General features: G+C 26.2%; 1 protein-coding gene across 6 annotated transcripts in view; it reads left to right on the top strand.

The window, feature by feature from the left end:
• Positions 1-23,918, top strand: part of kis (chromodomain helicase DNA binding protein kismet) — a 40,044-nt gene extending 16,126 nt beyond the window's left edge. For 3 of the 6 annotated variants that reach the window (XM_089224511.1, XM_089224495.1, XM_089224500.1), the window contains 31 exons: positions 45-272; positions 552-679; positions 755-943; positions 1,085-1,316; positions 1,402-1,644; positions 1,697-1,853; positions 1,930-2,137; positions 2,196-2,391; positions 2,483-2,696; positions 2,761-3,002; positions 3,074-3,221; positions 3,513-3,651; positions 3,717-3,804; positions 4,546-4,654; positions 9,813-9,975; positions 10,038-10,127; positions 10,740-10,910; positions 11,018-11,282; positions 13,529-13,648; positions 16,188-16,330; positions 16,401-16,543; positions 16,622-16,829; positions 16,915-17,980; positions 18,061-18,355; positions 18,428-18,536; positions 18,600-18,779; positions 18,896-19,106; positions 19,186-19,512; positions 19,579-19,725; positions 19,794-19,967; positions 20,070-23,918. In XM_089224511.1, the coding sequence (XP_089080637.1) occupies positions 45-272; positions 552-679; positions 755-943; positions 1,085-1,316; positions 1,402-1,644; positions 1,697-1,853; positions 1,930-2,137; positions 2,196-2,391; positions 2,483-2,696; positions 2,761-3,002; positions 3,074-3,221; positions 3,513-3,651; positions 3,717-3,804; positions 4,546-4,654; positions 9,813-9,975; positions 10,038-10,127; positions 10,740-10,910; positions 11,018-11,282; positions 13,529-13,648; positions 16,188-16,330; positions 16,401-16,543; positions 16,622-16,829; positions 16,915-17,980; positions 18,061-18,355; positions 18,428-18,536; positions 18,600-18,779; positions 18,896-19,106; positions 19,186-19,512; positions 19,579-19,725; positions 19,794-19,967; positions 20,070-21,755 (8,019 nt within the window). In that variant the 3' untranslated portion in view covers positions 21,756-23,918. Of the gene's footprint in view, positions 1-44; positions 273-551; positions 680-754; positions 944-1,084; positions 1,317-1,401; positions 1,645-1,696; positions 1,854-1,929; positions 2,138-2,195; positions 2,392-2,482; positions 2,697-2,760; positions 3,003-3,073; positions 3,222-3,512; positions 3,652-3,716; positions 3,805-4,545; positions 4,655-9,812; positions 9,976-10,037; positions 10,128-10,739; positions 10,911-11,017; positions 11,283-11,592; positions 11,671-13,528; positions 13,649-16,187; positions 16,331-16,400; positions 16,544-16,621; positions 16,830-16,914; positions 17,981-18,060; positions 18,356-18,427; positions 18,537-18,599; positions 18,780-18,895; positions 19,107-19,185; positions 19,513-19,578; positions 19,726-19,793; positions 19,968-20,069 lie in introns of all 6 variants that reach the window. The other 3 variants (XM_089224516.1, XM_089224506.1, XM_089224515.1) reach the window with 3 other exon arrangements.
• Positions 23,919-25,995: the final 2,077 nt, after the last annotated feature.

The following is a 25,995-nucleotide window of genomic DNA, read 5'->3' as shown; positions in this document are numbered from 1 at the left end:
GGAAAAAACTGTTATTTATTTATAATATTTTATATTCATTTTAGCTCGAAGAAGAACCTTTCAATCCTGATTACATTGAAGTAGATCGTGTTCTTGATGTATCGGAACAATTAGAAGAACCAAATGCTGAAAAACCAACTAAGTACTATTTGGTTAAGTGGCGATCACTTCAATATGAAGACAGTACGTGGGAATTAGAACAAGACGTTGATCCAGCTAAAATTGAAGTTTTTGAAAGAATCAGATATACACCATCAAAAGATCAATGGAAGGTAAATTTACAAATATTGTTACTATGATGTTATTAATTAGTTTAATATGATGACTGTAGCCATGCTAATATGAATGTTTATATAATCGTATAAATATTTAACATATTGATAATATATTACGTCTGAATGTTACTTCTATATAGAACTCCTAAATTAATTAATTAAAATAATTATTTCATCAATATAATAGATAGTTTTATTAAAAATTATACAACTTAATGTAGTAAACAATATTTTTAGTTTTTAGTGTAATTGTTTTAAAAATTATGTTTTTTTTAGCCTAAGAAAAAACCATCTCCTAATGATTGGGTGAAATTAGATAAATCTCCTGTATATAAAAGCAACAACACTCTTAGAGAATATCAATTAGAAGGCCTTAACTGGTTACTTTTTTCTTGGTATAATGGGTAAGTTTGATATTAGTTAATTCATTATTTATGAAACAGTCTTAACTAATATTTAATAATAATTTATTACTCTAGACGCAATTGTATCTTGGCTGATGAAATGGGTCTTGGTAAAACAATACAATCATTAACATTTATTCATGCTGTTCATGAATATGGTGTGCGAGGTCCATTTTTAGTTATAGCTCCATTATCAACAATTCCAAATTGGCAAAGAGAGTTTGAAGCATGGACTGACTTGAATGTTATTGTTTACCATGGATCGTAAGTCTATTAAAAGTTATATTATATATGTATATGTTCCTACTGAAGTTAAATAATATTGAGTTATCATTAGTCAAGTTTTAAATAACTAAATCTTTAGTATTTATTAAAAAGAAAAATTAATTAAAATTTGGTTTGTAGATCTCATAGTAGAAATATGGTACAGCAATATGAAATGTATTATCGAAATGAAAAAGGGACTATTATCAAGGATATAACAAAATTTGATGTTCTTATTACAACGTTTGAGACCATTATATCTGATTGTATGGAACTTCGAGACATCAGTTGGCGACTATGTGTAATTGATGAAGCTCATCGTCTTAAAAATAGGAACTGTAAACTGTTAGAAGGGTTACGTGCATTAAACCTTGTAAGTTTTTTTTAATAGCTTTATGTTAGGTAAACAGCGATTTAACTATTTGTGTTCCTTAGTATTTATTTTCGTTTACTTTTAGGAACATAGGGTTTTATTGTCTGGAACACCACTACAAAATAATGTAAATGAACTATTTTCTTTACTTAATTTCCTCGAACCAACACAGTTTTCAAGCTGTGAAGATTTCTTACAAGAGTTTGGGGCTTTGAAATCTGAAACTGAAGTACAAAAACTTCAATTATTATTAAAGCCTATGATGTTAAGAAGATTAAAAGAAGATGTTGAAAAATCAATTGCTCCTAAAGAAGAAACTGTTGTTGAGGTAAGCTTAAATTTTTTTATTAATTACTGAATATTAATTAATGCATTTCCAGGTGGAATTGACCAACATTCAGAAAAAGTACTATAGAGGAATTTTAGAGAAAAATTTTTCATTTTTATCGAAGGGAACCACTTCAGCCAATGTACCTAACCTTATGAATACAATGATGGAATTAAGAAAATGTTGTATTCATCCTTATTTATTGAATGGTATTTGTTTGATGATGTTAATTTTTTTTAATTTTTTTATCTTTTAACTCATGTTTAAACATATTATTACTTACAGGCGCTGAAGACCAAATTCAATATGATTATCGTAATTTGAATGGTGATGATCCAGATGTTTATTATAAAGCTTTAATTCATTCATCTGGTAAAATGGTATTAATTGACAAATTGTTACCAAAACTCAAAGACAATGGACACAGAGTATTAATTTTTAGTCAGATGGTGCGATGCTTGGATATTATTGAAGATTATTTAGTGTATAGAAAGTAAGTTCTATCATTTTAAATTTGAATATTTTTAGTAATGACTTATTTTGTTTCTTAGATATCCGTTTGAAAGATTAGATGGTAGAATTCGAGGAAATTTACGTCAAGCTGCTATTGATAGATTTTGCAAACCTGACTCTGATAGATTTGTATTTTTATTGTGTACTAAAGCAGGAGGATTGGGTATTAATTTGACTGCTGCTGACACTGTTATTATTTACGATAGTGATTGGAATCCCCAAAACGATCTTCAGGTAAAATATTATAATGTTAGGTTAATGATCAGTTAAAAATACTGAATAGGAATAAATATTAATGTATTTGTAAAATAAATTCAAATTTTAGGCTCAAGCACGTTGTCATAGAATTGGTCAACAGAAAATGGTTAAAGTATATAGACTTTTATGTCGGAATACTTATGAAAGAGAAATGTTCAATAAAGCATCTTTAAAACTTGGGTTGGATAAAGCAATTCTTCAAAGTATGAATACTGCACAAGGAAAAGATTTAAACAACAAACAACTTACTAAAAAAGAAATTGAAGACTTATTAAAGAAAGGTTCAGAATTATATTTATTATAAATTGTTAGTTTTTTCAATAACACAAGTCATAATGATTTTAGGAGCTTATGGTGCTGTTATGGAAGAAGATAATGCAGGTGATAAATTTTGTGAAGAAGATATAGATCAGATTCTAAAACGTAGGACTCAAGTCATTACATTGGAAAGTGAAAAAGGATCTACTTTTTCAAAAGCAAGTTTTGCATCTAGTGGCATTCGACAAGATATTGATATTGATGATCCTGATTTTTGGAAAAAATGGGCCAGGAAAGCTGACATTGACACATCTGAAGGAGGAGATCAAGTATGTCAAACAATTGTTTTAAACTCTAATTGTTTTATTTTATAATTAATTTATCATTGTTTTGTTCACAGAATGATTTAGTTATATCAGAACCACGTCGACGTACACAAATTAAACGTTATGGTCATGATGAAGCTGTGATGGACATGTCAGAATTGGAATCATCTGGTTCTGCTGATAGTGATGTGGACAATAGTTTAGGAGTCGGTCGTGGAAGAGGTTAATTCTTACTTTTAATTATTTCATTATAGTTACATTATATTTTTTTTTTGTAACTGTTTCAATTGACCTAAAAATTAACATATTTAAATTTGTACAACCTTAATTTAATTATGTATAATTCAAAACTTGAAAGTTATAATAAATTTGATTTATAATTGTTAAGAGAAATTTTTAAATTATAGCCTCTAAACAATTTTATAAATTTAAATGATTTTATATATTTTATTTTTTCTTAGTAAAAAAAAAAAAAGATAAACAACATTGTATATATATATTTGTATTTATTAGGACGCCGGACTAGAAAAAGCAAAAAATTACGTACTAAATTTATACCAGATGATTATGTACCTAAAGATGGTGAAGTCGCCTATGGATGTTGGACCAGAAGTGAATGTTTTAAAGTTGAAAGGGGAATTTTAACTTTTGGGTTTGTATACTATTTTTAGTAAATTGTTTTAGTTATATTTTTTGAATTTATGTTTTGATATATAGTTGGAGTCGCTGGCCAGAAATAATTCAACATAATGACTTTCGTGAAGGGTGGAAAGAAAGTGATGTGGAGGATCTTGCTCGGATTGTTGTGAGTTATTCATGTAACATAAATTAATTATTTTATTTATTAATTATTAATATATTTTAAGTATGATTTTTGAGATGTTGAAATATTTATGTGACCGCACACTCCAGTAGTGGCGTAAATTGTATCTGGAGTCATTTTACCGCTTCTGCCACTGCTATGTGGGGACCTAAGGAAATTTATTATAGGCTATAAGATATCCATAATGCTTGTTGAGGAAGTGTGTTTGTAATAAATTGTCATTTGTGTATAGATATGTAGTAGAGACTATATATAGTTTTGCATGTTCACGAAATTTTTTGATTTTTTAATATGTTACGTACAATTATTATGTTTTGTCACTGATAAATTAATCAGTTTTTGTACCATCATGCTGTTCCATCCAATTATATGGTCTCAACCTAGAAATTTAATTAGTTCTGTTTATTTTGGTTATTTTTTTTTTAATCCAACTAAAAGTTTTCTAATTAATTTTTTCAAAGAATCAATTCGCTATTAAAGGTATTAGTATATAATATTTTTAAGTTAAATTTTGATAATTGTGTATTCACATTTATTTAAAAGCAGTTCTTACAATCTAAAAAAGACAATACAAAATATCCAAATCTTCTTTTCTTAATTCATATCGCCTGTTTGGTTTAAATATTAATTAGTCTTTCTTACATGATAAACTGTCTATTTCAAATATCTTTATCGAATTATGAAATATATGTTATTAATATGTTGCAATTTTTTTTATCATAGATTTTATATTGTTTGCGTTTCTATCGTGGGGATGAAAAAATACGGTCCTTTATTTGGGATCTCATTACACCAGATAATATTTCAACTGATGATTCTCCTTCTCATGGTGGTAAGTGTTATATCGATATTAATGTACCTAGTTGTTTGAATTTTATAACTTATGGTTTGTGCACACATTAATCATATTATTTTTATTGAATTTTTCCATTTTCCTTATTCTTGTTTTTATTTTTTATTTTCGCATTTTTCAATAATTTTAGACAAGTTTCTTTTTTTCAAGTGATAATGTTTTTAATTTTCTTTTTGAGCCATAATAACCACTGTTTTATCACTGTCACACTCACATGATAAATGATTATATGAACAAACAGCATAGAACTAAAACTGAAATATATTGTATTGAGTTATCAAGGTTTAAGTTACAAATATGTACTTGATTATAATGATTAAGTTTTACTAAACAGGTCTTAATCAAAAAAATAATTGCCTTGATATATTTTTTTTAGTACTAAATTTGGATTAGAAATTTTGAAATATCAAAGTATTCTTGTCATTTTAAAAGGAATTTTAACTATTCAAGATATCGAGAGCTTTAAGTTATCAAGGTTTAAATTAATGAGAGTTGAGTGTATAACCTACGCTAAATATATGAACCAATATAAAATTTTTTAAATTAGGTTAGTACTTTTTTGCAAATTAAATAGTTGAACAAAAATTGATTCAATGGAGCTAATATTTTTTAAATAAAGAATATCAAATCCTTTATCAAGTTTTTAGAAATAAATATAAAATATAAATGATGTGTATGTGTTTTTGATTGTGTGAGGAAAGTGATACTGCAAATGCAGTTTTAACAAGAACAATAGATAAATTTCCATCAAAAAAAATTTTTTTTGTATGGTTAGTAGAGTTGTATGTATGTTAGAATGGCCGAATGTAACACCCGACCATTCCATTATTTTTTCCTTAGGTACCAGAAAAAAGAAGTTACCCTTCTAAAAGTAAACATTTTGTATCCAAATTAAATAATTTCACTTCGTTAATGCTGATATTATTGTCTTGCACCATTGAATTTAATAATTTTTACAATAATCATAAAACATATAAAACTAATATGCTATTTATAAAAATTTGTATATTTTGAAAATACCATGACCAAACACTATTTTAAATTCATTCTAATGCCTGTAAATCAGTTATTGAATATTAAATATAAACATGATCTCTTTAAATATAATTTTGAAATATTTTATACAATAAAAAATAAAATAAACAGAATGATATAAATAAACTAAAACAACTACTTTTGTGTGATATTTTTTATCATTAGTGAACATTTACAAAAACTATCAAAAGATTAGTGATAATGTTTTTTTTATATTAACTGCTTAAAACAGCGGTTCCCAAACTTTTTTGTATCTTGGTGCTCTTTTTTGAAATAACTGGTTTACATGGTGCCCCTCTTAAAAAATATTGAAAAACCAGACAGATTTGTATTATATTCTATGAAAATATTTATTTAATTGTAATTATACATAATATGTTGTAAGACATTAGTTATATTAAGATTTAGGTATATATTTATTTGTACATATAAAATTAATAGGATGAATGATAATTCACGTGCAGCGCAGTACCCCTGTAAAGACACTATGGCGCTCCAGGGCGACACGATGCACAGTTTAGGAAGTGCTGGCACATTTTGATTATAAAAAAATATATGATGATAAATAATAAATGTTTAATGAACCTTGAATAGATTGAGTTACATGAATGCAATCATAAGACATTTGAATTTAAAAAAAAAATACTAACTTTTTATTGATATTAATATAATATTAGTATTATTGTATGACTTATAAGCTACAATACTTAATAAAAATAATTCCTGGAATTATTGATCTAAGTTTTTAATTTTAAAGATTTTAAATTTTTTAGTTTTGAAATAACATATTTTCTTTTTGACAATTCTAATGAATGTATAATTGGTAATTAAATTATTATTATTGTTGTGCAATTCTGTGTGTATTATTATTAATATGTTTTATATTTATCATGCACAAAAAGATTTTTTAATGCTAATAAAAATTTTTAAATTATGAACCCCATTACTTCAATTATTAAATGACAAATTGAACAAAGTTTGAATCATATAGATTTGGAATTTTTAATGGGTGATAAAGTGCACGGGATTAGAATTATATAATATGTTAGCAGTTAGAACTTCATAAATTTTGAAAACACTAGTAAATAAATTTTATATAATTGTCTTTAATAAAAAAATTAGAAAGTATTATTTTTTTAAAAGATATTTCATATCAAAAAAAGGTACCTATAATTGATTGAAGAAAATTTGGTATTAAAAATTGTTTTAAAATGATTTTTAAATTTTCTATTAAGATTTTTATGATAAAAACCCAATAATGCCATTTTAAAATTATTTTCAGTCACATTTAGTTATATATAGTTATGAGGACGCCACACCCGTTTGTGTTGTCTCCGTCTAACAAATGTACAATATAGCAAAAATTGTTTGGCTCAGAATAGAATCACTCTGGCTGTAGTAATAGTTAATCCTCCCAATTGATATAGGTACAATATAGTTAGAGAAGTTAGAAAGGGTACCTGAACAAAAATGGTCTGTGTGGTATCAATAATATGTCCCTTTATTTTTTTTTACAAAATGAAACATTGTTTTAGTTTATTAACAATTTCATAAATCTCTCTTAACAATGCGTCTCACTTCATATTAGCTTCCTAAATTTTTGGCTCCCAAGATTAAGATGAGTACCCCTGGTTTATAATATAATATCAAAATAAGTAATTAAGCCAACATTTAATAAATTAGTCAAAAATACCATATATCTTTCTTAAATTCTTCAGTACTATTCAATCTCTTTTGTAAAAATTATAAATACAAATGTGGGTAAGTGGTGTTGTTGAATAAATCACAGTATAAGATGTGAAAAATTTTAATTCATGGTTAAAAAAATCACTAATTCAAAAAGTGATTTAGTGCGAAGGCGGTCTGTCAGCCTGTATTGCTAATATATTTTACGTTGTAATTGCTATTAAATTAATTCATTTTACAATTACATCATTAGTGATATAGTAAATTGAATTTTTTTTTGCATACAAAATATTGTGAAATTATAATAAAAATTATCCATAACAATTTAAGAGAAACCTTCTTATTACATTTCAATTATTTAATTGAGTGACATTTTTGAGTTAACAATTAAAAAATAAAACTGATTTAAATCTGTGATTCCTTATACCTAGAGATAGCTTTAAAAGAGTCAAAATATTTTATATTTAAGCATATATAAAAACATAGAATTTTGAAACAAAACTGTTTTACTTTAATTTCTATTTTGTGTTTTTCAACAAATGAGAAATCTTTTAGAGAATTTTTTAATATTGACTTTTACACATTATAAACTAGATTCATTTTCCCACCAGAAAAGTTACTTTAGTTGAAAATCAAATTTTCAAAGCTTAGCATTGAAAGTTTAAACCAATGTTTCTTATAAGTTGTTTATACTGGAACCTAAATTTCTAATAAAATATATAAACACTATTTTTGTAACAGATATTTAAAGTTCTTAATTCAATTAAATTAGATATTTACCTAGAGAATAACTACTATGTTATTTTATTGTATTTCAAATGTTTTGTTCTCGGGTACTTAAAACTTTAATTGTATATTATTTTAATTTATACACACAATTACATTTTCAAACACAATGTTCTTGTAAATAATATTTATTCAATCAACTATATTTGTAATCCTAAAATGAATGACTTTAATAGCAATTTTACTATAATACGTATATACTAATTAATATAAGATGATATATATAATTTTGTGTACATTAATTTTATTTCATTATATTGAAATTTAATACATCCATTATACTGACCTATATGACACATAATATACAGCATGCGACACCTTAGTTTTTAAATATTTAATTTTTACTCATTTTATGAATTTGTGTGGAATTCTTAAAATTTTATCTTAACTCAATGTTTTATTTATTTAATACTTACAATTCTGCTGTTTTAATAAATTTCCTAATATTTAGTTATAAAATGTATTAGTAGTGACTAAATGAAAAATGTAAATATTCTAAACATTCTGGCAAATAATAAAGAGAACATATGAAAAATCTATAAACTTAAAAAAATTAATTATTAAAATCAGACTAATATTTTTTTAACAGCTTTATTATAAGAGTTAAAAAAATTTTTGTTTGTGATAAGATCTTTTAATATACCCATTGAAGAATTTTTATTTTGTATTTTCCATATTTGTATGCCTTTTCCAATTCTGATTATTTTTTTCTACCACAAACCTACTTCTTAATAAAAATGTATTAAATAAATGTTAAAATTCCACTAATTAAAAATTCAATGAATGATCAGTACTATACTAATTCAAATAACTATGTACAAAAAAGTTTGAATACTTATCAATTAAAGGTTGTTGTTGCAATATAGATATTTGTATTCGTGATTTGCAAATAAATTAAAAAGTTTTCAGTAAATAAATCACCTTTAACATAAAAAATTAATAACAAAATGCTATATTAAATATACCATTAGAACTTTAAGACTTTAATATTATAATAATCAGAGTTAGTAGTGATTATACACGTAATTTCTAACAAGTTTATTACTTACTATTTTTTTATTTTTGATAAATATTACAATATTCTTATCTATTTATATGGTAGTAGGAGTAATTTTAATTTACATTTATATGTTAATATGTTTATTTTTATATTTACTAAAAGGGCGTTGAACCTGTAAATTTATAAATAGATAACAAATTAATATGTAATGATCTATAACATTCTTCTTTTCCATAAAAAACCATTTATTGGCAGCTGTCTTACCTAAATATAAGATTTGTCATTATTGTCTTCCTCTCTTATATTTTTAGTCGTAATGCTAAGTAATTATAATGTTTTTACCTGATTATTGTAATCAATACTATTTTCAAAATTATTAGTATTTGTTTTAGAATCAGTATTCAGCAAAAAAAATGAGCATACACTATAACATTTTGTATTTTTTTTTTATGTCTTTTATTATTTGTTCTTCACCAATATACCTATTGATAATTATGGATACTTAACCTAATCTATTTATAATAATCATTGATGATACCATTTACAATACTTAAAACATGAAATATTTTAAGTTGCAAAAAAAATTAAAAATTTGGATCATAAAGAATTATATCATAACTATTTTTGAAGGTCAAAGTTCCCGTGGATCAAAAAAATATAGAAAGCCTAAACAAAAAGATTTTAACACTGCTCAATTAATTGATGAAGAACATTGGAGTAGAAACAGCAAATATGATGGAGATTTGTTTTTAGAAAGCAATTATCGTAAACATTTAAGTCGACATGCAAACAAGTATATTATTTATATATATTTTTTTTTAAAACCTCACAAGTTAATTGTAATTTATATTGCAGAGTTTTATTGCGAATACGTATGTTATATTACATTAAAAGTGATATAGTTGGTGAGTTCGCATTACAAGTTGCTGAAGGTGTTCATGTCAGGTCAGTTAATTATAATTTAATAGAAATTATTAAAAAACAAAAAATATGATAGTTTTAAAATTTTCTGATTGAGAAAATAATCATAAAAAATATATCTTAAATAAAAAATCAGTCAAATTATAATTGTTATGTTGCAAATACTATAGATCATAATGTCAAAATTTCAATTGAATTTGGAAATTATATTTTTATTATATTTTGTATAAACTAAATAATTTATTGTACAACTTGAATTTTGTTATATGCTTATTCAAAATTATATAGTATGTAAATAAAAATACATGAAAGATGAATTAGTAGATATTGTATTTTAAAACTGCTAAATAATATTTACAAAATGTTAATTTTTAGTATTTGAACATTCAAATATGGGAGGTATTAATATATTCTTTAGACAGATAAGTTTAAATGTATATTTTGTTATCTTTTTTTACATTATCAGTGATATTTATTTCATCATATTATGGCTCATTCAAATGTTTTGCAAATATTTTATTTAAACATAAGCTTAAAAAACCTAAAATTAGTTAAGATAATAATTATTTTTACTTTTAAATATATTAATATCTTATGACTTCTTAGCATACATTTAATTTTGATTGTCTTTTTTAGTGCCTTACCGATTAATACACCAATTTGTGATTTAACTCCTGCGCCTTGGTGGGACCGTGACGCAGATCGTTCACTTTTGGTAGGAACGTATAAACATGGTTTTGAGTCCTATAACCAAATGAGAAGTGATCCAGCTTTGAGTTTCCTTGCTAAATGTGGCCCACCGACACTGTATGTATTAGTTTATTATTTTGTGTAGAATAATATACGTGAATTAGAAATAATTAAAATATTTCATTATTTGACTTGTGTTAAAATATTTTAAATTGATATATCAGCGAAGAAAAAGAAACATCAGTAACAAAATTCAATGATATCGAAGAAAGTGCTGAATTACCTTTAAACTCTGAAGAAGTATCATCAGAGCCACCAACTCCTCTAGCAACTGAAGATAACGCTATAGCACCACCAACACCAACATCTACCACAGATGAATACATATGGCCGTCAATTGGTGATCTTAACAACAGGGTTAGACGATTAATAAGTACCTGCCAGAGAAACTTCAAAAAAGAAGAACAAAAGTTGGTGCAAAAAGCTAAGGTTAGTAATATTTTTAAATACAGAATAGTATTTAGACAACATAGTCAAGATTTACCAATTAAAAAAATATTCTATATAGGGAACTATTCTATCCTATTTTAAATTTATGAAATTGTCTTAAGTGTTAAATCAAGCATTTATGCCTTAAATATTTAGCTAATAACCCTAGATATGCTGGCTAAGAAACATTTTCAATTCATTTATATTTATATTAAGTAAATATTCAAAATTGATAGGTTAGAATAGGTAAGCTATTTTTATTACTACTGTGAATTCTGGAACTCCAAAATTGGTATTTGTTTCTATGCAGGATGTGACCATGTATAAATATGATCTCGGATCGCCGAGATCTTTGATGGATTCCATCAGTTCATCACAGGCATTGCCGGTAAATCTTTTTGTGTGTGTCTTGTGAATATTCTATATTATTTTTATTATTTTTTTTGTTTTCGTTTTTTTATTTGATTTTCATTTGAACCTTTCATTCAGCATGACACATAGATTAAAATATTTTGAAATATTTGTTTTGTGTTTCATTATAATTTATTGATCAGTTACCAATTAATAAGTTTAATTTATAAAACTATTATTTTAAAATAATATTAAATTTTAAAATTTTAAAATTAAATTATTACATTAAATTATAGTTTGGTCCTTGAATATATTTAATGTTACTATTTATTTAATAGAATCCTTATGGTAATTGGTGGTTTTGGTGTAGGTTAATTTTCATGAAGTAAGAAGATGGAAAATTAATCTTTGAAATTATTATACTATATCTTCATCAGTACAAATTTGTTGGTCAACTGTCATGCACTTTTGTGGTATATTTTTTTTAAAGTTTATATTGTTCAAAATTTAATACAAAAATTGAAAAATAATTGTTCAGGACACACCTTAAAACATGTTTTATTATATGGTCACGCTATATTTTGTTATTTGTTATTTATTTAGTTAAATAAATGGTAATTACTCTCTTATTCCAAGGAACCAAAATTAACTTTGAATTAATTTACTTAAAATAACTTTTAACTTTAAAGCTAAAAATATGTATGATTTGGGTTATATAAAGGCATAAATGTCTGTATGAATATTATGTTTTCTTTGCGTTGGTTTTGTGTGTGTGAATGATGTCGTAGTATTATTGATATGGCCTTGTGTGTCGTTGAATTAAATTTTTATTTTTACATATATACGCGTACATACACACACATAAACACACACACACAATATATATATTTAAATATTTTATAAACAAAAAATTAACTTGAAATTTCATTTTAATAATCCTTTAACTATTAAAAAATGTTGTGCTGAATTTTGAGAATTTAAGTAAAATATTTGAGTTAAATTGCAAATTTTAAGTCTAAAAAAAACGTCATTTATCATTGTATTTTAGTATTGAAAAAGAAAATTCATTTTTTGAAAAGTATAGATGTTTTATTTTACTCCTTGGAATATTTCTTGAAGTAAAATTGATCCTCTTGATTGTTATAAAATAATAGTTCTAGAATGTTAGATAAACCTATTTATTTTATATATCCTAAAAATACATATTGAATTGTTTATCTTTTTTTGTTTGATTAAAATTATATTTACCAACCACAAAAGTTGTGTGTGTCATTGGTAGTTGACTTGACTGATGAAATTTATTATTTTTATTTGTATGGTAAAAACAAATTGTTACATTATATATCATTTAAAAACTAAAAATGTACTCAGCATTTAATATGTTTGCATCATTACGTTTATTAGTTGCTTAATACACATAACTTTAATGATTCAACATTTTGTGTTCACATATAGCTTGTCTTAAATATACTTAAACTCTTAAAATTTCCATAAATTTAATCTACACAACTAAAAAATATTTTTTTAAATTTTTATATTGAGATTAATTACTACCTTCCTACTTGATGGATTTTTATTTATATTTTAAATTTTTTTATTTACATAGACATTTAATGTATTTAGAAAGCTTTTACACATGTAGTAGTTGGGCGGCTAACATCTTTTTAAGATTATTTTATGATTTAATCTTTATTGAGCGATTATTTATTATTATTTAACTAGACACATCTAGTTGTTTAGAATATTTTTGTAGATTTCTGTAGATGATTTGATTTCTTGAGCTAAAATATAATGTTAATGTTTTTATGTGAAATTTCATTCAATATAATATTATAGTATAGTAGATCTGTTGACGTAGATTATGTCTAGTTGCATGGATGTTTGTGTGTTCGTAGCTAGGAGAATCAACGTGCGCAGCGACGTCAGGTACAGCCCAATTACCAGGAGACGTTGCCAGCCTCCTTGGTACGGGACAGCCCGGATGGGACTGGCAACAACTGGCCATGTATCTTTGGGTTCGTATCTGAGTTCATCAAAATTACTTGTTGGTCATCAAATAAAATGGATTTGCACTAATACTAATAGTTATGGATTGGACTTGCTTTTTAATAATTAATATTAAAAAGTGGTTAATTTGATCATGGGATTTACATTTAAAAAAAATTTAACTATTAACATTATTTACCTAATAAAAATGAATTTTTCTTACAAATTTGTCGGTGAATAAGTTTTAATAATATAATTAAAACAAGTATATCAATACAAATTATTTATTTTTCTACCAAGCTAATGTTTATACCCACATCTTCAATAGTATCTAGGTAAATTTCCAATTAAAACTTATGTGTTTTTATATTTGCTATAGTCATATTTATGATTATATTATATAATATAGTTATTTTAAACTGATCAGATGAAATAAAAGACTTCACATCCAAATTTGTTGTTTCCATTTTGCAAACACCTAAAATCAAATATGTGTTCAGCAGTATATGTTTATATTGTTAATTTAAATATTAAAATGAAATGACCAATCCTTAATTTTAAAGTAATATTATCTGCTTACTTGGAAATCTTTTTTCAATATATTTTTATTTCAATGTGAGTTATGAGTTTGAAAAATACTTATAGGATAACTCTAGGATAAGATATTGTTATTACCTTAATGTTTGATAAATAATTAATACTAACACAACTTGAAAAACTAAACATAAGCTTTGCTATGCTATTCACTTGTAAGATGGAGACAACAAATGTAGAAGTAACATATCCTCTTTTTACTTTAGGAATCCAATAAAATTATAAGCAATACATTTACGTTTTATTTCATAATAACAGCAGTATACCAAAAAAATTTTTAAGGTAGAATAAAATAGGATTTCTTAGTTTCATGGTTAGTGCGAAAATATTAAATAAGAGAAAGGTAATTTTAAATTAGGCAATATTAAACATAATAGTAAATGGTTGTGTTAAAAAAATATCAAATTGTTCTTAACATTATATAATAAGACCCATTAATTTGAAATATTTTTTCTATAGTTATTTAATACTACAGCTTAACAACATGAATTTCTTGTGACAGTTTGTAGTTAATTAATAATGCAATTTTATTGGTTAAAATAATGATTAAGGATATATCAGGAGTTGCCAACTTGCAGCTCATGTCATAGTTGTAAGTGGCTCTCATATCATTATAAAAAAAACCAGTATTTACTTATTAACAATAAAATCCTATAAAATTATAAAATGTATTTATAAACATTTTGGTATTTGATATCATTGTATTTATCTATGTAGCTCGTGGACGTATTCATATTGGCCACCCTTGGTTTATATTGTCTTACATGACAAGAATTTGATTATACATTATTCAAAATAGATCATATTCTATAGTAATCAATATTGTTGATTTGTCTATTATTGAATGAAAAATTTTCTTCAGCATTATTAATGCTTGTTATACAATTTAAATAATATATGTTTTTTGAATCTGCTGCCTATGAGATGTGAAATTACAATGTATTTGATCAGTGATATTACATTTTTCATTTTAAGTATAATTGTTAAATATTTTAGACATTGAATGTTGTTAAAATTCTTAATTTTTGTAAGCAGAATATAAATAGTAGAGCTATAATTATGAACTAAGTGATGTCATATATTAGTTTATTGTGTACAGTGCAACTTAATTACTTGATAGTGACAATCTTATACATATTATAGTGAAGCAATCATTTTGAATTTGGTTATTAATTTATTATTATTATTATTTAATTTTTCCTGTAAGTTAATTTAATAAGTATACGAGTTCTTGATTTATATTTGTTACTTGTAAAAAAAATATATGTTTTAATGACTGAATAATATAAAATTTATAATACTTTTTCAGTTTGTACCTAATATATAATTTAAATAAATATAGATTCAAAATGTTTAATTAAATCCAATATTAGTTACCTTTGTAAAACACATAGTGCTTGTCACTCTTATGTTTTTATATTTAATGCATTAATTTACTAATTTTGTATTAAAACAAATTAAGTGAGTACTAAATGTAATTTTTGGGATAACTATGCATGTGGAAAAAAAAACTATTCATTTTATATTATTAAGTTTAAATTAAATGTTTATTAAGTTGGTTGTTACTCATGACCGCTGTGTTTTATGACAGACATTTCATGTATATTGATGAACGGAAAATCTTGATAAATCTGAAGTGTATTTTCACACAAATTTTTTATGTTATTCTACACTTATAAGTCAAATTTGGCCTGATTTTAACGCTTGATGCCTGCGTGTGTGTGGATTATCTTAGTTTGCTTTCATTGGCTATTTAAATTAATTTTAGCGCTTTATCAACGGAGCATGAACATCGTTTAGTATTATAATTTTTAATATAAATCAATTTATAATCATTGAATGAATATTAAATATACTTGAATTTATTCACAAAATATAATATCCTTACATTTGTTGGTATTTCTATTGTAAAATATTTATTTGTATATTAACTAATCTTTGATTTTTTTTTTATTATTATTTTGTTTTAAATAGAAGGTGGAAAGACGAGAAAAATATGAACAATTTGTAAGGGAACGTGAACGTCAAAGACTCGAAATAAGCCAGAAAAAATGGACTCGTAAAGAAGAGCAAGAATTTTATAGAGCTGTTACTGCTTATGGTGTAGATTATGACAGGTATATACCGGTTCATAAATTAACGAGAAAAATTTTTTTTTACAACATGTTAATAATTTATGTATTTCAGGGTTTCGAAGACTTATAATTGGACTAAGTTTAAGAGTGTTGCTAGATTAGAAAAGAAATATGATGATACATTAACTGAATATTTCCGCTCGTTTTATGCAATGTGTAAACGTTTATGTGGTCAAACTTTAACAGAAGAAGAAGGTAATTAAAATATTTATGAAAATGTGCTTTTTTTATGTTCAATGTTAATTGTTAATAATTCTTACAAATGATTTTTAGAACTTTGTGATTTCCCTATGGAGATGATAAATGAAGAACGAGCTCGACGAGCACTTGATCGTATTAATTTAATTGTTAAAATACGAGAAGAAACATTGAATCATCCACGTCTAGATGAACGTTTAAAAGGTTGTCAAGTATCTGCTGATGTGCCTGATTGGTGGCAACCGGGGAAACACGATAAAGACTTACTCATTGGAGTTTCAAAGTAATTTTTAGATTACGGCATTATTATTATTATAATAAAATATAAGAATTATATTTTTTTTAATATCATATTGTTATTATTTTAGGCATGGTTTAGGAAGAACAGATTTTTATATTCTTAATGACCCTGAGTTATCATTCAGAGAAATCGTTCAAAAAAATTTGTTATCAGCTGTATCTGGATCGTTTACTACAGAAATGCTTGAAGCTGCTAAATTGGAATCAACTAAAACGGAAGCAGTTAAATTAGATGCAACCAAAGGAGAAGCAGTAAAATTGGATACCGCCAAAACGGAAACTGCTAAATCAGATGTAACCAAACTAGATGTTGTTAAAACCGAAGCCATTGAAGTTGAATCAGTCGATTCTGAAACCATTAACTCTGAAATACCAAAATCTGAAACCGCTAAGACTGAAAAAGTGGATTCAGAAATAAAAATAGAATCGGTTGAGTTACAAGAAACAGAAGTAGAAAAAGTCGAAATCAATGATGATTCAACTTCTGATAAAACCGAGTCGACAAGAACTGAAACTATTGCTGCTAATATAAATGGTGATTTAGTGAATACTCCTGATAACAAAGCAGAAATTCCATCAAATGAAGAACCTAAAGAACATTTGGATTTAGACAATGAAGGAAGTGAAAAACCAGATATACCTGATGATAGTAGTAAAGTAGAAGTATCTGATATTCCAAAAGAGCAATTAAATGATAAATCTTCTGATGAAATACCTGATCATCAGAATGAAGATGAAAAATCAGAAAATACTACAAGTGTAGAAAGCAAACAGACTGATGACAAAGAGAAAGATGAATTGAAAAATATTGAAGTAGAAAATACTGTAAAAAGTGATGATGTTGAATCTAAAACTGAATCTATTAAAAATGCCATTAATGAGGTTCCTTCAGACACGATTGTTAAATTTGATACTAAAGTTACTGAACCCGTTGTTAAACCTAAGGAATGTTCATCATCTGTAGAGAGTGTAGATAGATTAAAAGCTATGTTTCCAGAACTGGAAGTTGTACACAAAGATGTATCTAATCCAACCATTGATAAATTACCAGTGCATAAGCCTCTGCAACAGATTGACCAAACAATTGCTCATCTCTTAGCAACTAGCTATCAAAATCCAATTAAATGGCCTAAAGTAAGTTAACTAATGATTTTAAATATTTATTTGATATACATTTGTAGATGTTTAATTTGATTGTTTATATTAACTAATAGGAACATGCACTAGTGGTCCGTCTACAGCATATAGTAGAGTGTGTTGAAACAGGTGAATGGCCTGTTAGCAAGAAATTTTCTGCTTATGCTCAAAATCCAAATATGTGTGGAATGGGAATAGAAGAAACTGATATAACTGTTTCTAAAAGAGATGTTGGTGTATCTCATGATCATTTAAATTTATCCGATATTCATAATGAACATTCAAGTTTGAAATCTAATAATATTATGGCTCATTCAAATCCTAATTTAAAACGTAAACGTCATATTGCTATTGATGTTGAGACTGAAAGAGGTACTTTCGTTGATTTAACTTTCATAATTGTACCTAAATAGCTTATATTTAAACATATTTAAATTGTTACAGCTAAACTGCATGCATTATTAAATACAAACTCTATCCCAGCTCATCCAATCAAACACTCTCCAGCTCCTATGTGGGAACAAACAGATGAATCACTTTCTGAAGATTCAAGGTTAGATAGATTTTAGTTTTTCAGAATATTTACAAATATAATATATTAAACATTTATACATAGGCGTTCAACTCCAGTTACACCACAACTCATTCAGCCGCCACCAGCTCATCAACAATCTCATAACACACCTTCACGATTAATGAATTTGGGATATGATCTTAAAGTGTTGAACAATCCAAAACCTCCAACTACTGTTGCTGCTACAACACAATCTACTGGACCTATGGATTTATCTTCTGGGTAATACATAATATCAAATTAAACTTAAAAAAAAAATACATCCTTAATTTATCAACAAGATAATTCTTAAGAATAAAAAATACCTAGATCATTTTAACATTTTCTTCTAAAATTAGTGGTGCTACGCAAGTTGGATGCATGGATTTGAGTTCAGGACCAAGAGCAACGTCTGTGTCTATCAATGAGGCTCAAGATTTTTCAATGCCATTCAAAAATAAACCTGTTCAAAATATAACTCAAACGTCTTCATCTACACCTCCAAAAAGCAAATTAGATGACATGTTAAACAAACTAATGCAAAAAAAAAATTGTGTTCGCACACCTCGCGTAAGTTTAACAAATAATGAAATGATAAACATAAACTTATAATTTAATTTAAATAATATTATTCCATTTTTATTTTTAGCCTGCTGATGAACCCGTTGTTGGGAAGGAAATGAAACGCCGTAAACTAGATGAAATTGTTTTTGGTCTCTCTGCTGCCAAAGAACAGCAATCGTTACCTTCGTCAGAGCAGAAAAAACACTTGGCATCTACTTCTACTGCTCACAATTATCCAACCCCTTCAAATAAATCACAACAAAATATGACACAACAAATTGGAGTAGCTCATAGACAATCTGGTAAATTAGATCCACTAGCAGCTTATTTATCTTCTCAAGTTCATGAACAGCAATCTAATTTACTTAAGCAACATACAACATTACAACAGCAACTTGCTCAACAGCAACAGGTAACACAATTTATTGAACTAATTTTTTCTAAAATTTAAGATTAAACTCTTATTTTTCACTCCCAGGTATTAAAAATGTCTCAAGCATCAAATGCGTCGTCTGTATCTCAAACACAACGTAAAATGTATGAAGCAATGATGGACAGTATGGCAAAGAGTACTGCTGAGTATTCGGGGAAACTAAATGCTTCATCATTTTCTCAAGAATCTAAAGTATTACTTATTTTTTTAAACAAATAAATCTTGATAAAAATATTATCTTAAATTAATCAATGTTTTAGGTTAATAAATGGTTAGCTGAACAAAACGCGCTAATGACTGACCAACAAATGTCTGCAGACTTTTTATCAGCTCCAAGAAGGAGGCGGCCAAGGGTAGATCCTACATTATTGGATTGGAAAAAATTAACTGGCGAAGAAAATGTATCTGTTATAAATAGAACAACAGGAAAGAAGGTACAGTGTAATGAAATAATATTTCTTTGATGTTTGTTTATTAAAATTAATTGATATTTTTAAATTTTAATATTTATAAATAATATTTAAAAATTTTTTTAGTTAACTGGTACAAAAGCTCCACAGTTGAAAAGGATTGGACAATGGCTTCTTGAAAATCCAGCTTATGATGTAGATCCTAAATGGGCAGACTTAGTTAAAGAACGTGGAAACCTCACTCATGATTTACAAAAGCGCTTACCTCAAACAGAACGCAAAAAAGGCCCTGGTCGACCACCAATGCAATCTGGAGAAAGCCCATCTAGTCAATCTTTATCGGCTAATCAACCTTCAACATCAATGGCACCAAATCTTTCTTTTCCGTCGTTGGCATCAGCCGGTCTTGGTGGATTAAATCCATCTACTTTGTTATCAAGCTTGTCCATGGGAAATTTTGACCCTAAAAATAATCCTTTGCTAATGCCATTTAGTGGATTGCCAAATATTGGTGCTTTAGGAGGTATGGGAGGATTGAGTAATATGAATTTAACCAATTCCTTATTTGCCAACCTCGCTGGTCTAGGCCTTCCTGGCTTGGCTGGTATGGATCCATCGAGTTTAAACGATAGTTCTCATTCAACACAAAGTCCACAGTCGAACTCTAAGTCTTCCAAGTCCAGGAAATCAGAATCTAATAGTAAAAATATTCCATCCTCATCAGCTAATGTACCTTCAAGTATGCCTGGTTCGTTGCCATTTTTCTTTCCAAATCCTAGCTTGTTATATACGCCTTTGGGTTTGGGTGGATTAAATCCATTTTCATTGCAACCAGGAGCTATATCATCTGCATACGATAGTCTTTCGTTGTTGAATGGTAGCTTAAACGTTTCATCACCTAACACTTCTCAAAACTCACTTTCTCGTCATAAAACATCAAGTAGCCGTGGTCAAAATTCTAATGTTAGCACTGTTACATCGTCTAGCCAGAGACAACCAAGGACCAGTACACATCATCTTCCATCACCAACTCAAAGTTCTACAGATCTTCTTGAGAATTTAACAAGAGCTGGGCGTAATTTACCTCCTCCAGATTTATCAAAAACCCGTAATTCAAGAGATGTTGACAATTTGCGTTCCCTAATGTCAAGTATTCCATCATTTAATGTATTAGCAGCGGGTACTCTAGCAAGTGGTAATGATTCAAAAAAAACTAGAGAGCAAGAGATGAGAGAAGCTCTTGAGAACTTAAGTAAAGCTTCACCTGAGCTATTTGCTCGTTCATTGCCTGATGACAAAAAATTTAGTTTCCCATCCATGGAAATGATTGAGAAAACTTTAAAGAGACCATCGGATCAAAATACATCAAATGAAAGACCAAACAAACGAGCTAAAGATATGATATCACCAATTACAATACCTGTTCCTCATACTATGACAAAATTACCATCTATTAATAGGGAAAATCTATCAGAATCTGGTATTGATTTATCCGGTACTATTAAAGCTAAATCTCCTGAAAAACAAAGAGAAAAATTTAAAAAAATGGATATTCCTCAATCCACTAATATAGACGCGGAATGTGATTCACAATTATTAGATAAATGCGATTCAGAAAGCATAGATATGACAAAACATTATGATGAAAATGATGATAAAAATGGAGGAAAAAACCGTAAAAGATGTCGATTAAAGAAAACTTCTGTTGATGAGAATGTCGAGCGTAAGAACTTACGAAGTAATGCAGGCAGAGCTGCCGCAGCTGCAGCTGCAAGAACGAAGTCGCATTCACCATCGCCAACACCAGAATAATGGATTTATTAAAATTTCCTAGCTACGTCTCGAAGAGGTTTAAAACCATTCTTAGTATTTGATGCTCAGATAAGCATTTCTTGATTGTTTTAATACAATTTTTTTTTCTTAAAAGTATTATTTTTTTTTTTAAATAGTATTTTTAAGATATCTTTTTCTTATTTGGTTTGACGTTTAAGTTTTTTAAAAATATATTTGTTTAATTCTTGATTACTTCAAACCTTAAGCTCAAATTTGATATTTGATTTTTATAATTTTTGTTCAATTGAATTTATCATCTAAAAGATAAGTGCCGTTTTACTATAATAGATCATTTTGAGGCATCCGTGATGTAAATATATTTTATTGCTCTCTAAAATTGAAAAAGAATGAGTAAACAAATCTATTTTTTAAAATGTCGATTCCCTGATTTTTTTTATTATTTTTTTTTTAAAATTTTGTTTAGTGATTTTTTATACAACTGTGATAGTGTATTTTCAATATGGTGAACTTACACTTAGTAGATGTATTTGTGCATTTGTAAAGAAAACTTATACTTGTACTACACATATAAATTATACGTTTTCTTCCTGGTCAATAATCATACATATAAATACATATTTTTATTTTTTCCGACAATTATCAGTTTTATTTTTAAACTAGTATTCTGTTGCTAGTTAATTTTTACCCTTTTTTGAGCAGCTAGTGTGTCGCATACGCACACACAAATTTATGAATGTTTATGTAATTATACTGGTATTTAGTTGTTAATAACATTTTTTTTTAGTCATGTGACCACATTTCCTCAGTCACCATTGTTTATGTATAACCCCCATACATGTTCGATGTATTTTATGTGTAACCTATTTTTGTATATATGTTATATAATTCTATATAAATATGTGTATACATAAACAAATAATATAGGTAAAAAAAAAACTTTTTAGTTTTTAGTACTATTGTTTTTTTTATTATTATTAAATTTAAAATAACATTTTTTTTTTTAATGTACATTAACCATATTCTGGATCGAAGATTTAGGATGAGTGTGATGAGTATTACATACATGACCTGAACAAAATCAGCTTATATAAAATACAAATTAGGTGAATGAATATGTACTTCAGTAATATTACTTTGTAGATTTAATTGCAGGTTTTTAAGGTTTTTATCTACATTATAATATAATGTTATATGTGTATAAATATATGTGTATTTATATAGATGCGTATTTACACTTATGTTTATGTACATAATGTACTTTGAATTATGTATGTTGTATGATTATGTAATAAAAGGTAACGTGGAAAATTTAAAAAAAACATCACAAATGTTTTACGACATTTTTAAATCAACCGTAGAGGTACTTAATATTGTATTTATAATAATGGGGTTCTTTTATTTCATTTGACAGTGTTTTCATCATGTGGTGGCCTTAAAATATATATATATATATATATATATATATTTATATGTACCATATTCTAACTTACTCAAACCTAAAGCTCTTTTACATTTTTAATTAAATGGTTTAGGTTGAGGTGGTTTTTATAATATGCTAGAAGTTTAACTGTCTTGAAATGTGTTACAATCATTGTGGATAGATGACTAATACTTTAATATTAATTGTTAGTTTACATCAAAATACACAATTGTTAATAAAATTGTCTAGTTATCTATCCAAAGATTGTAACGCAAATTAATACTAATTTCATTTTTTTTTTTTAAATTAAATACATATCTGCTCTTAATTACATCAACTTTAAATGTGAATTACAGTACCAAAATATAAAGGTTTAATAATAAGTAAATTGATCTTTTTTTATGTTAGTTAACTACTGATGGAAATTATTAGGAAAATTGTATACCTGTATTCATATTTCCACGTCATTTTTTATTTATTTATTTATTTATTTATTTATTTATATATTTATATAGACTTAAAAAAATTGCCAACCTTCGATAAAATTAAAATAATTGTTCCTACTAGGAACTTAAAATTGTCAATGTCATTTAGAAACATATGTCGATGATAACCTTTTACTGTTTAAATTGTACTGGATATTATTAATTTGCCCATATGAAGGCTGATATAAGTACCTATATATTGTGCACTGTTTACAGTCAATGTTTCTGTAACATTTTTTTTTACTTGTACAAAATAAAAATTGTTTTTCTATTTTATTTCTATTTATTTCATTGTGTTTAGAGACATAATAATTGATTTTTAATTTCTTTTCAATGATACAAATGAAAAATTATCCAGTTATTTATATATAAAAAGCAAGTAAATTGTTATAAACTTGGATGTATATTTTTCAAGGTGAACATATAAGATAATATACTTCTACACTCATGATGTACTAAATAAATTAACATTAGACATTGATGTCAATAAAAAGAAGGTTGCTTCTTAAGAGTTATCTTAAAATTGTTAATATTAAGAGTATATCTTTTTGAAATCATATTACTTTGTTTTAAACCAAAATAATCCTTCCTTGTGTGGTATTTTGATGTTACCTGTTATCTAAATTTTTCCATGTAATTTGACATTTGTTTCAATCTGTATAATAATATTTGTTATGCTGGTTGACCTAAATTAGAAGATTATGGTAGAAAATGATAATTTAATATACAAAGTATAAAAATTCATTACATTGCCGAATTGGGAGTTCTTAAGTTTCATTGGAACTTGAGCTAGATATTCAAGAGAGTTATGTGTAGAAGAGTAAAAGAAGGGTGCTTTATCTCATTAAAGTAGTTCTAGTGGTTTATTAATTATTATATTTTGGTAATATTGAATATCATATGAATTATGATTCATAATTGAGATGCATGAACTTGTACTAAGCTAAATTCAATTGAAAGTAGTGAGTAATTCTAACCTAAGATGTTTGGTTGAATTCTATGGTATTTAAAGTACATTTTGTCTTCCAAAATATAAAATGTGATTTATTGTCATCATTTAAATTATACTAAATTATGGATATTGTCTTTGTTAAAATTGATCAAAAATTTAAGAGTGCTAATTAATATAAATAATCTTAGTTTGTATTATCGATTTGATTTAAATCTGGTTGATTATTATAAATTGAATTGTTAATTATTTTACTAGTTGCAACAACGTGTTACCAGTTATGTACGTAACATGTATGTAGAAAACTTATAATTCTAGTCCACAACCTTAATTATTTATATGTTAGCAATTTAGCACTGTTAAATGATGTGTTGAATATCATAGTTTTATATTTTTAGCAATATTGTAATATTTTGATCTTTCAAAAATATTTTATTATAAATGTATAAGTATATTTTCCATTCAAGACACATGTTACTCGAATATTATTGTTCTTGGATGGGTCACCAGTCAAACATGAAATTAGGTAAAAACATGGACTATAGGTATATATGATGTCGTATAGGCTGCATAAAAATTAAACAAATAATAAATTAAGAGCACTTTATTTAGACACTGATGTCCAGTGGCAACCTAGTCACATGGTTACCATACTCTGACTTTGACACTGGTGGCCATTGGTAATCCTGTCACATGATCACCACCAACTGACCCATTTTCTGTCTAAACACATCGTTTATTTATTAGTCTTACAATAAAATACTATTGACTTATATTGATATTTGTTTTAACCTAGTTACATTTTGCTCATGACCTACATTATACTTAATTGCATGTTTTCATATTATGTTTGTGGACTGTATAGTGTTTTAGACATTTTGGTTTACTATATTTTACCTATAATTGTTTTCTTAGCTAATTTGTACATATTAAAAGTTTTTATTTTTACATTCTTTTAACTTATCCTTGTATTAAATGCTTTATATAACAGTGACTAAACAAATATTTACATTTTTAAATTCTAACAATGTATATATGGTGTTTAATTTTTGCATAAACATAATATGTGTCTGATTTTAAATCAGGTTTACATAATATTATACAAAGGATTATTAAAAAAATCATACTTCAAACTTACCTATACTTATTTCAAAGATAAGGTTTCTTGTAATATTAAAGCTACCTATGACTAAAGTTAAATTTAATCAAGCAGAAAGTATACTAAATTGCTAAATAAAAATGTATACTTTTTGACAAAATTTATTTTAATAGTTTTTCTGTTGGCAATTCTAATAAATGATCAATTAAATTTGAAATGCTAACAAATTTTATTACTAAAATATTCAATTAGATAATTTTTTTAAATAATTATAAAAATGTTTTTAACATCAAGTTTCATAATAA

The sequence above is a fragment of the Diuraphis noxia genome, unplaced genomic scaffold (assembly GCF_037042655.1).
Source record: "Diuraphis noxia isolate RWA-SAM2 unplaced genomic scaffold, SU_Dnox_SAM2 contig0001, whole genome shotgun sequence".
NCBI lineage: Eukaryota > Metazoa > Arthropoda > Insecta > Hemiptera > Aphididae > Diuraphis > Diuraphis noxia.
Note: the sequence above shows the minus strand (reverse complement) of the source record. Positions and strands in the feature narration are given on the sequence as shown.